At 41.1% G+C, this 12,757-nt stretch overlaps 1 protein-coding gene across 4 annotated transcripts in view; it reads left to right on the top strand.

The window, feature by feature from the left end:
- The window catches only part of ANAPC10 (anaphase promoting complex subunit 10), a 32,201-nt gene extending 27,344 nt beyond the window's left edge, over positions 1 to 4,857 (top strand). For all 4 annotated transcript variants that reach the window (XM_060778888.2, XM_060778889.2, XM_060778890.2 and 1 more), the window contains exon 5: positions 4,556 to 4,857. In XM_060778888.2, the coding sequence (XP_060634871.1) occupies positions 4,556 to 4,786 (231 nt within the window). In that variant the 3' untranslated portion in view covers positions 4,787 to 4,857. The remainder of the gene's footprint in view (positions 1 to 4,555) is intronic.
- The last annotated feature ends 7,900 nt before the right edge of the window (positions 4,858 to 12,757 follow it).

The raw sequence follows: 12,757 nt of genomic DNA, 5'->3' as shown, positions 1-12,757 counted from the left end.
GTGGGGCTCACAGTGGGAGTCAGGCATCGTAGAAAATCCATTGAAGGCTGCTTGCAGTCTGAGAAACATTATCACAAAGGCATCCCAGTTCTGCAGATAGACAGATCTGTGTTAGCATGCCAGGTGGCTTGCATTGATGTAACCACAGTGACATCAGTTTTAGTTTATGTTGATGTGTGACCTGTGCAGAGCAAATAAAGCAAACCTGTGTTGGGATACTACCTGTCAGTTTGAACAAGTAGTTGAGAGGATGAGTACAACAAACTGTCAGTATGTTTCCACTTTTTTGGCCCAAGACTGACTTTGGAAGTCCAGCTTACAACACAAGCAAATATTCTAAAGGTTTTTTCTACCCTTCCTATCTGTCTCCCCTATAAGGCCTCTTTTATCTTTAATCATTGCCAAAAAGAGGTGATTTTGATTTGTATAGAACCAGCATGGTGTGGTGGTTTGAACAGTGGATTACCATTTAGGAGGCTAGAGTTTGAATCTACTTGGCCATGGAAACCGATTGGGTGACCTGGGCAAGTCACACTCAGGTTCATAAAAACCCTGTGATATGTTTGTTTTAGAGTCACCAGAAATCAGAAATGACTTGAAGGCATACAGCATTAACCTTTGCACAACTGTATAACAAGCTATAATCTCTAAAATTTCTTCCCTGAGCCCCCTAAGTGACTTATCTTCCTTGGATCTGGTTTACTTTCTGCCTTATTTTTAAAGAGGACCTCTAAATGTCAAAATTGTTGGCATGTCATTGATATGGCTCACCTTAGAGTAGGATACTACACATTGGTTTCAATTCACTAATTAAAGGTTAATGTTCTAAGGAAGCTGGAAGATATCAAATATACTTGTTTAGAGTATTCTTTTGTCTGTACAGAACAGTTTGTTTGTAATCCTTGGCTGACAGAGCATAACAGCAGTAGACTGGACATAATGTCATTCTTAAACCAATCCAATATGGCAATCATTTACAGAGATGTAGCATCTGCACAATAAATAAATTAAATCATTGTATGAGGTATTGTCTAACATTTAGCCAATCATATGCTTGTGTTTCTATGCCTTCTGTAAATCCTGTCCTAAACTATTACGGCCAGTATTGCATCTTCATGCTTCATACCTGGCTCAACAACAGTACATGTGAAAAAGATCTTGGAATCATTATGGACAGCAAGTTGAACATGAGCCAACAGTGTGATGCCGCAGCTAAAAAGCCAATGGGATTTTGGTCTGCATCAAAAGGAGTATAGTGTCTACTGTCTAGGCTGAGGGAAATCATGGTGCCTCTCTATTCAGCTTTGGTTAGACCTCATCTGGAATACTATGCACAATTCTGGGCACAACAGTTCAAAAGAAGAAGGCAACTAAAATGATCAAAGGTCTGGAGACCTGGGCATGTTTAGCCTGAAGAAGAGAAGGTTGAGAGGAGACTTGATAGCAATTTATAAATATGTGAAAGGAATCCATAAGGAAGAAGGAGCAGACTTGTTTTCTGCTGCCCTAGAAACTAGGACCCGGAGCAATGGGTTCAAATTGCAGGAAAGGAGATTTTACCTGAACATTAGAAAGAAGTTCCTGACTGTAAGAGCTGTTCAGCAGTAGAACTCTTTGCCTCGGAGTATGGTGGAAGCTCCTTCCTTGGAAGCTTTTAAACAGAAGCTGGATAGCCATCTGTCAGGAGTACTTTGATTGTGCTTTTCCTGCATAATAGGGAGTTGGACTAGATGGCCCACATGGTCTCTTCCAACTCTATTATTCTATGATTCTATACTTCTAAACAGACCTGATGTGAACTACCCAGATTTCAAATATTATGATTATGGTTATTTATATCCCACTTTTTCTCTCTGCTGTGGACAATACTGTCATATGTTTGCTGTTAAACTCTAGTTACATGCTCTTAAATCTGAGTGCAACTCATTTTCATTTTTAATGAACAGTGATACCAATTGTTTATCCTGCATCCATATTGAAAGGACATTACCCAGAAAGCAAAAAGCTACAACTTGGCTAGATTATCTCCAGGGGTGCCTCCTGTAGTCAAGTCATCCCCCAGGGGTCATTTTCTTTACATGTTTCCTCATACTAAGATTTGTATTCAAATAGAGTTTTCATCCTTAGCATTTATTTGAACCTGGGCTGTCTTCCTGGAGACTCTTTAGGAATGTCTGTTTTAGCTTCTCGGGTGAATATAGAGCTCTTCTGACCTAATGGACTGAAGTAAGCCATGTCTTGACCATTTACAGGAGGTGACTGATGGTGGCCACACAGTCACCTCCCTAGGTGGTCGTTGCTTCACTAGGGCAAGCGAGCCTGACTTTTCACAGTGAGCTCTTTGACTGAACTTACTTCTGCATTTCTTGTAAAGCTTCTCTTGTGGTGTTCCTCCTTTTGACTCACTTGGAATTTCTGAAGTTTCTCTTGGATATGCTTCACTTTCTAGCTGGAACTGGTGCATCATTGCTATTAACTTGTTCTCTTCCTTCCTAAGCGAATAGATGGCAGGCACCCAAAATCTGCTACTTCATGTGTTGACAGTTCCAGTTTTGGAATTACATAGCAGCCTGTTGAAGCACAGCGCTTGTAGCTATGTTGTGGTTCATGGGAGACATGGGGCAGGGAATGTGAAATTTGTGGTAGGGTTGTTCTTTCTTTAAAGCCATTATGAAGAACACTGTTTGTACCATCAGTCAAATATTACACAGCAAAGTGTAGAAGGGGATGAAAAGAAAGAAGAAGGGGTTATTGTCTAATTTAGAATTGATGAGCTAAAAGTATTGTATGTTATTTTCTGAGGAATACTGATTACAAAACATACAAAAGGCTGCAAAATGACTGAACTCAAGGAACTCAAGGAACTGACAAATACTAAAGCTACAGAATTTCTCTTGATTAGATTATCCCAGGTCCATGAAAACATGATCATTAAGAGCTCTGGAGAGATCAACAAGGTTGCTGATTTCCCTATCCAGCCCATGTTTGTGGACTATCAGAATTGTCTTGTTATGGAGGCCCAGAGCCAGATTGGAAGGATTTGTAAACTCATATAGGGATGGCTAGAAATAAAGGCCTGTTACTGTTGGAAAATAAATATTGTTATTATTATGTAAATCTTGCATTAAAAAAGAAAATAGCTTTCCCCCCTCCTTCCCTCCTCTTGCACCCCATGTTCATTTATAACAGTTCATTGATAGATAGAAGTCACATGTCCAAAGAGTGGGTCTTCTAGTTGAGTAATATATCCTAGCCTAATGTAACCCCCAATCCTAGTCCATTATGGTAACTACTGGATAAGTATGGTTTTAATTATAGCCTTGGGGGGGGGGGGGGTCATGTCAGAAGCAACTTGAGAAACTGCAAGTCGCTTCTAGTGTGAGAGAATTGGCTGTCTGCAAGGACATTGCACCAGGAATGCCCAGATGTTTTGATATTTTACCATCCTTGTGGGAAGCGTCTCTCAAATCCCTGCATGGTGATCAGGAGCTGACAGAGGGAGCTCATCCACACTCTTCCTGGATTTGAACCTCCGACCTGTGTGTCTTCAGTCCTGCCGGCACAAGGGTTTAACCCATTGTTGATAGGCCAACAGTACATTATGGAGAAGGCATGAATGCTGTCAAACTGTCTTTCCTCCCATGTGTTTGCCCAGCCATAGTTGAGAATATAAATTTGTGTTGTGATCCATCATGGTGTTTGTCATTTTCCTTCTCCCTGCAAATGACAGCAAAAAGGCTAGATTGGAGAAATGTCCAACATGAGGGTAAATCACATGTTCAGTGGGGGGGGGGAGGGGGAAATCACATGGGAGATTCATGAATACTTGTGTGGGTTGTCAGTAATTATGAGAATTGAGCAACTCTTTTTCAAGAAAGGGTCCGATAGCTATCTCATTCAGTGAAGACATGTTGATAAACAGGAGTGTGTCCTACTTCTTAAGTTACTTCAATTTTTTTAGACAAAAGGGAAGAAGGAATATGTTACAGTAGAGATAGAGGTTGGTTGAATATAGGATTGTAAGCATTGGTATCTTGAAGTCTGTCTGATTAAAAAACAACAACTGTGAGATGGTCATTTTAATGTCATCATGACATCTTACACATGGCATTATCATGAAATTTTACATAGAAAAACCCAAGGAAAGGAACAGATTTCTGACATATAAATTCGCTAAACACATGGTAATGACGTAGAGGAGTGTTTCACCAAAGTCTTGTATTTCCCTATGCATGTTTGCAGCACCAGTGTTTCCCATTTTATTTCAAGACTATGTATCTTTCTGCTAAAATGCACACACTACATATGTTAGTGCATGGAAATATACTTGAAAACCTTTCAGTTTTCTTCCAAAAGTTCTTGCTGACATGTTTATTTATATCTGTGTAAGAAATGTGAGATTCTTGGGGAATTATATATTCTATATAAGTCTGTATTTTCCATTTCTGCCCATTTCCTTTTGCATTGGATATGTTAACTTATGCAATTGAGTGATAATTTTATTACTGAATTTTATTCTAAGTATTTCCTTCTCGCTATCCCTTTTCTCTTCTAGCAACTTGAATTAGTGGAACCAAGTGGTTGGATTCATGTTCCTTTGACTGATACACACAAGAAACCTATACGCACTTTTATGATTCAGATTGCTGTTTTAGCCAATCATCAAAATGGAAGAGACACTCACATGCGACAAATTAAGGTCTATACACCAGTGGAAGAAAGTTCTATTGGTAAATTTCCTAGATGCACAACAATTGATTTTATGATGTATCGTTCAATCAGGTAAACAAACAACATTTTTGTACTTTATGTCATAGTGTTTTTGTGTAATTTGAAATAAAATATAAAATCTGCTTATTATAGTGTCTCATTACTACTTTTGCTTTGCTGGACAGAATCGTAGCAGGCACAGAATGATCAATAATACAAAGTAGGCTATGGAGTATATTTTAGTGACATGTTATTTAAATGAGCACATTATAAATATATATATTTGTTTCTCCCTGTCAAAAAAAATAGCATAATGAAGATTTACCATCTTTTATCTGGTGCAAAGTTGTTGTTTTTTTTTGTGCTAACAAATAAGTTGCACTCTTTGTGTGTTCGTCATCATCATAGACGATCACTTGTGGCTGAGTTTGATTGTGTTCTAAAGGTAGAGTCTTAGTAGTGGGTTCGTAAGTAACTGTGAAGAGATTTTCACAGAATCATTGAATCATAGAGATAGAAGAGACCTTGTGGGCCATCCAGTCCAAGAACCTGCCAATATGCAGGAAAATCACATTAAAAGTACCCCCGACAGATGGCCATCCAGCCTCTGTTTAAAAGCCTCCAAAGAAGGAGGCTCCACCACACTCCAGGGCAGAGAGTTCCACTGCTGAACATCTCTCACAGTCAGGAAGTTTTTTCTAATGTTCAGGTGGAATCTCCTTTCCTGTAGTTTGAGGCCATTGTTCCGCATCTTAGTTTCCAGGGCAGGAGAAAACAAGCTTGCTCCCTCCTCCCTATGACTTTCCCTCATATATTTATACATGGCTATATGTCTCCCCTCAGCCTTCTCTTCTGCAGGCTAAACTCACAGCACACAGTCTTTCACATTGAGGACATAGATTTTCAAATAGAAAGCGGTTACGACAAAGGTTTGGTTGACACGCCTTCCTCTTGGCATATTTATTTCTTTTGCTCTGTATTTGCTTCTTCAAAGGCTGTAGCAGCATTGGTTACAGCTGACCTCCAGTTATAGCGCTCAAGTGCCAGGACTTCCTAGTTCTTGGTGTTTATAGCATATTTTTAGGTTAGCTTTAAGCTCATTCTAAAAGCTCTTTTGGTGTCCCCTTGACATTTCATTTTCCATTCTTGAGAATAAAGTAACTATATTTGGAGATGGTGATTGGACATGTCAAATCCAGTGAAGTTGATGGCCATCTTGTTCAATGCTTGAGGTTTTTGTTTCTTCCAGAATGCTGATGTTTGCCCACCTGTCTTCCTAAGTGATTTGCAGGGTTTTTCAAAGGTAATTTGTTTGGAAGACACCTGTGTGTGAATTTGTTTTATGTGTGGGGATCAGTTCGCAGCAACCAAACAGAACCTTCACAGAAATAGGTTCTAAAGCAATGGCATGGATACCACGATGATTGGTGGTCTCTCCGTTGCAACCTTCATCTGCCTTCACAGCTGTTGTAAAATGTACCATGTTATCATCTGCCTGCTCCACCTTTGAGGTCTTCATATCGTTGTTTGTTTGGTTCCTCCCCTGTGTAATTGCTGCCGTGGGTGACCCTGATGGGAGTACATTATTTCCGACATCTTTGTTCATAGGTTCACTGGAACACACAATTCTGCCCACTCATCACAACAAGGTAACGATCTGGAGAGGAGTGTTAGCATTCATCTTCACTTGTGTTTCTGTTTACTCCATTTTATATTAGCAGTGTATTTCAGATGATTATATGGCAATAAATGCATCATACATCCTTCGTGAGCAAATATGATTGACTCAACAGAAATGCACTTCATCTCTGCACTTGTTGAAATAGATTAACTCCCTTACTCTGTTTTGTAAGGCTATTAGAGTTTTCTAGGAAGCCAGGTACTTTTTGCCACCCGGGTAGCACATTAATGGGCAAGTGGAACAATCTTAGTGTTTTAAGACTGTCACGGTATATTGTTTATTAATTCTCCTTACTCTTTCAAAATCCTTTAGGAATTCAGTGTGACAAGAAGGGAAGACAATGGGAGCTAGTGCTGCTCTCGCTAATGAGATGTATATAGTTTAATACTTAAGTTACTTAATCAAAATTTACAAAGCCTTTTTCACATCTGTCTTTGTTAAGTTGATGATAGTTATTTAAATTCAATTGTAAGTGTCAAATTATATTTTTCTTTGAATTAAGTATTTAATTTTTTTATATGAAAGAGTAATTCCATCCAACTTTGGATCAAATTGCTTCCAAGCTTGTTTATTGCATCAAGGCAAAAAAAGCAAAAAACACACACAAAAAAACTTGCAGTTACTGAGGGTGGTACTTATGTCTGAGTCAATATGAGCAGGGTGGCATGGGTATAACTACACAGTATCTTTGTGGCTGTTATTGATGGCAATTTACTCTCATATGTATAGTCGCAGAGCAGTTGTCAGTTGAAATAGATTTTTTTTCTGACTAGGAGAAAGGAGAGATGTTCCCTACAGCCCCTGCTCCAATCAATGTTTAATCTGAAGTGGAATGATGGAGTAAAATTGCTTTGCTAGGGTTTATTGCAGGGCCTCTGGTGGCACAGCAGGGATTGTGGCGCAGCTGGCTGAGTGTCAGCTGCATTAAGATCACTCTGACCAAAAGGTCATGAGTTCGAAGCTAGCCCGGGCTGGAGTGGGTGTCCAGCCATTGTGTAGCCCGTTGTCGACCTTTGCAACCCGAAAGACAGTTGCATCTGTCAAGTAGGAAAATAAGGTACCACCTTGTGTGGGAGGCTAAATTTAACTAATTTATGAGGCCATAAAGAAAGAAGACTCCGGGGAATGTGGAATGCGGAAGAACTTCATCGGTGTCGTTGATGGACGATGAAAAGCAGCAGCTCCCCTGGCGGCCAGAAAAAAAAGTTAAATAGCCTTTGTCTGTTAAATGTTGTTTGTCAAACTGGCATTGAATGTTTGCCATATTTGTGTTTACTGTAATCCGCCCTGAGTCCCCTGCGGGGTGAGAAGGGCGGAATATAAGAACTGTAAATAAATAAATAAATAAATAAACCGCTGGGCTACTAAACTTGCTGATGGAAAGGTCGCAGGTACAAATCCAGGGAGTGGTGTGAACCCCCACTATTAGCACCAGCTTCTGCCAAACTAGCAGTTCAAAAACATGCAAATGTGAGTAGATCAGTAGGTACCGCTCTGGCGGGAAAGTAAGGGTGCTCCATGCAATCATACCAGCCACATGATTTTGGAGACGTCTATGGACAATGCCGGCTCTTCGGCTTAGAAATGGAGATGATCGCCACCCTCCAGAGTCGGACTTGACTAGACTTAATGTCAAGGGGAAACCTTTACCTTTACCTTTAGGGTTTATAGCAAACACATAATCAAAAAATAAACATCTTCACCCTTTAAAAAATCTTGCTTTGAGTTCTTTGTGGAAAAGATTTCGGCACTTAGAATTTTATTGACTAAAATCTAATTTGGCGAGGTTTGTCTTCTTTCTTTTTCCCCTGGCATTAGCAAAAAAATTTCTAACAATCTCCTTACTGTAGTGCCGCATGAAAGCAATCACATTTCTGTAGTTTTCCTATGACAAATTTATTTTTCCTATAAGCTTTAGTTGGCTGGTGCAGCTGGCATGGGCTTCCTGACAATGAGCCAGAAGATCTGGGCTTCAAGGAAAACTCACAGCTCTCTCAGATGTTGGCACAGGGCAGGGCAAACCCCTCCCTGGGCATTAGCACTAACACTTGTTGGCACTCCTGGCACAGCACACATTGGAACAGGCTCGCCCTTGAAAGCAAGAAAAGGGACACAGATTGTGGGAGGTAGAGCTGATCTGCTTAAACAATTCCCAGAGCATGAGAACAGTTACCACCTGGTCCTGTTTTAAAAAAGATGAAATCAGTTGCTTTACAGATCGAAAGCCATGGGTTCCACAGCTGGGGATGGAGACAGAGGTGGATACGTTACAGCTATTATTTTATTAGGTGTTTATATCTGTGTAAAAGTGTGTGACTGTTGAACATCTGTAACTTCAGATGCTACTGTCAGTGTGACCCCTCCTTTGGAATCATTGGTGATTCAGTTTTTCAAAGTCAGACAAAGCCCTAATAGCTATCTGCTTTCTGCGGTTGTAACATGATGTCTGAAGGAAATACCAACTTTGGTGGTACAGGATGGGACAATTTTATGTGTAACACTACTCTGTGCTTTTCTGAGTACTTGTAGCATGCTCTGGTGAAAAAGCACTTCTCCTTAAAGGAGAAGGTAAATAGTTTGTCAATGTTGCTTTTGGGATAACAGCTCTTATGCTGACTGAAGTTTTGGGAGTTGTAGTCGTAAAAATGTTTCCAGGATCTCAGAAGGTACTTGAGGAAATTGTTCAAATACATATATTACGGAACAGGTGGATTATCCATTATCCATAGCTGTTGTTTGGAGAGTCATTCATTCCATGTTCTTGATCTAATAATGCATGTACCCAAACAAAGATATTCGCATGGCTTTAAACACATATTTTCCTTTGAATAGCAGAAATATCAACTGCCTGGTCGGCTGCATCCATGAGAAATTTGACATAATAAGAACGACTCAGTATTTATTTACTTACTGTATTTATTACCGTCTTTCTAAGCCCTGGGGGTACTCAAGGCAGTTTACAACATACTAATGGCAAAAATTCAATACCAACATATACAGTACACAAAGAAATCATAATAACTAATTACTACATATAACTATGAACTTAAAATCAATTAAAACCATTAAACATAAGGCATAAGATAAAATTTATAAACATTCAGACAAGCATAAAATCATCCTAGTATAAACATTAAAATCCAGACATTGTAAACCATAGCCATTCTGAGTTGTCATTGCATGTGCTTCTTAATTATTCTTTGTACTGCATCATTTATTAGTCAATGGCTTGATCCCACACCCATGTCTTTGTTCTCTTTCTAAAGGCCAGGAGGGAGGATGCTGATCTAATCTCGCTGATCAAATCTCACTGGGGTGGGAGTTCCAGAGCCGAGGAGTCACCACTGAGAAGGCCCTGTCTCTCATCCTAATGGATGTGGGACCGAGAGCAAGGACTACCCAGATGATCTTAACCTCTGTGATGGTTCATAGAGGGAGATACGTTCAGAGAAATAAGCTGGACTGGAACCGTTAAGGGTTTATAAACTAAAGCCAGCACTTTATTTATTTATTTATTTATTGCAGTTACTTATACCCCGCCCTTCTCACCCCCGAGGGGGGACTCAGGGCGGCTTACAAACAAAGGCACAAATTTGATGCCTGTCAAAATATACAGCATATATAAAACAGTATAAACATTTAACAGCATTAAAACACATCACTACATAATATAATAAAAACAATTTCATGCACAGTGAGATTCAGAGTTCCGAAATGTCCATTCATTCCAACAATTCCTGCTCATCAATGAGTCCTTATTTTAGTTGTCAGAATGTCCAAAAGCTTGGTCCCAAATCCAGGTCTTCAGCTTTTTTCTGAACGACAGAAGGGAGGTCGCTGATCTGATCTCCCCGGGGAGTGAGTTCCATAGGTGAGGGGCCACCACCGAGAAGGCCCTGCTCCTCGTCCCCGCCAGCCTCACTTGAGATAGAGGTGGGGTCGAGAGCAGGGCCTCCCCAGATGGTCTTAAACTCCGAGGTGGGACATAGAGGGAGATCCGTTCGGACAAATACACTGGGCTGGAACCGTATAGGGTTTTGTAGGTTAAAACCAGCACTTTGAATTGTGCTCGGAATTGGATCGGCAGCCAGTGGAGCTGATGTAACAGGGGGGTGGTGTGCTCCCTGTACGTCGCTCCGGTGAGCAATCTGGCTGCTTCCCGCTGGACTAGTTGTAGTTTCCGAGCAGTCTTCAAAGGCAACCCCACGTAGAGTGCGTTGCAATAATCCAACCGGGATGTGACAAGAGCATGGACCACCGTGGCCAGATCTGACTTCCCAAGGTACGGGCGCAGCTGGCGCACAAGTTTTAATTGTGCGAAAGCTCTCCCGGCCACCGCTGAGACCTGGGGTTCCAGGCTCAGCGATGAGTCCAGGATCACTCCCAAGCTGCGAACCTGCGTCTTCAGGGGGAGTGTAACCCCGTCTTACACAGGCTGTAACCCTATACCCTGTTCGGCCTTACGACTGACCAGTAGGACCTCTTTCTTGTCTGGATTCAATTTCAATTTGTTAGCTCTCATCCAGTCCGATACAGCAGCTAAACACCGGTTCAAGGTCTGGAAAGCCTCCTTGGTGACAGGTGGAAAGGAGTGACAGATTTGGACATCATCTGCATAGAGATAACATCTCATTCCGAAACTCCGAATGATCTCTCCCAACGGCTTCATGTAGATGTTAAATAACATCGGGGACAGAATTGAACCCTGTGGGACTCCACACAACAACGGTTGTGAGGTCGAACAGGTGTCACCCAGTAACACCTTCTGGGTTCGTCCCTCAAGGAAGGATCGGAGCCACTGCAAAGCAGTGCCCCCGAGCCCCATGTCCATGAGGTGACCCAGAAGGATACCGTGATCGACGGTATCGAAAGCCGCTGAGAGGTCCAGCAGAACTAACAGGGACGCACTCCCCCTGTCCAGTTCCCTGCGAAGATCATCTACCAAGGCGACCAAGGCTGTCTCAGTTCCATGTCCCGGCCTAAAGCCAGACTGTGCCGGATCCAGATAATCAGTGTCTACCAGAAACCCCTGGAGTTGTGTTGCCACCACACGTTCCATGACTTTGCCCAAGTAGGGGAGATTGGAAACTGGCCGATAGTTGTCGAATTGAGTGGGATCCAGTGATGGTTTCTTCAACAGCGGTTTTATAATAGCTTGTTTTAAGCTCGCTGGAAATTTTCCTTCCTGTAAGGAGGCATTAACCATCACCTTTAAACTGTGCTTGGTGGCAGACTGGCAGCCAGTGGAGCTGCAGAACAGGGGGGTTGTATGCTCCCTGTACCCCGCTCTGGTAAGTAATCTGGCTGCTGCTTGTTGGCCCAATTGAAGCTTCCAAACCATCTTCAAAGGCAAACCCATGTAGAGTGTGTTGCAGTAGTCTATACGGGATGTAACCAGAACATGGACTATTGTGGCCATGTCAGTAGGACAGACTGAACCTGTTAGGCACAGCTCAGATGTCTTTTGGAATGATTAAATGCATCCAATAAAGTGATACTTGATTGATTTCCATCTGTTGAAGCTTGGTTTGCACGACACATGGAAGCTCAAAATAAATGGAACAAGATAATAAATAGAGCAAGATGCGAATCTGGACGTGATGATATGATATTTCCAGGCTACAATTCAAAATGCTGGTTATGACCTTGAAAGCCCTAGACGGTTCAGGTCCAAGCTATTTGTCTGGCCACATCTCCTTGTACGAACCTGCCAACAGTGCCCAAGCCCTGAGATCCCCAGGAGAGGCCCTTCTTTTGGTTGGTGGAATGAGAGAGTGGGCTTTTTCAGCGGTTGCCCCTCGACTCTAGAACTCCCTGCCCAGGGAAGCCAGAATGGCCACCTCTCAGCTGTCCATCCATCAGCAGGCTAAGATCTTTTTATTCAGACAGGGTTAGGGTTTAAAGAAGAAGGTTTTAAAGATCAAATCAGGGGGTGCTGTGGTTTTTAGCTTTGAATATTTTGTATGGATTTTAACTATAAATTTTTAAATACCATTTATATTTAAATCTGTTTTAATATTTGTATAGACTTTAAATTGAATTGAAGTGCTTTTAAAGTAAGCTGCTTTGAGTCTCCTTGTGAAGAGAAAAATGGGGTATTAATATATATAAACATAGTAGTAATAATAAGCAAGAATTTTCATATTAATATGAGTTAGAACTACTATCAGTGTAGTTGAAGAAAATGGTAATGTAGAATTAGACACAAAATAAGTGTATAAAATATGACTAAAATTTGACTAAGGTTGTATTTTCCAGTACACTCTTGCTTAGGATTTCACTTTAAATTATTTATTTATTTATTTGAAACATTTATAATCTGCCCTTTTCACCCCACAGGGGACACACAACATATATATGGCAAAA

The sequence above is a fragment of the Anolis sagrei genome, chromosome 5 (genome assembly GCF_037176765.1).
Source record: "Anolis sagrei isolate rAnoSag1 chromosome 5, rAnoSag1.mat, whole genome shotgun sequence".
NCBI lineage: Eukaryota > Metazoa > Chordata > Lepidosauria > Squamata > Dactyloidae > Anolis > Anolis sagrei.
The sequence above is the reverse complement of the archived record's forward strand: the minus strand, read 5'-3'. Positions and strand labels throughout refer to the sequence as shown.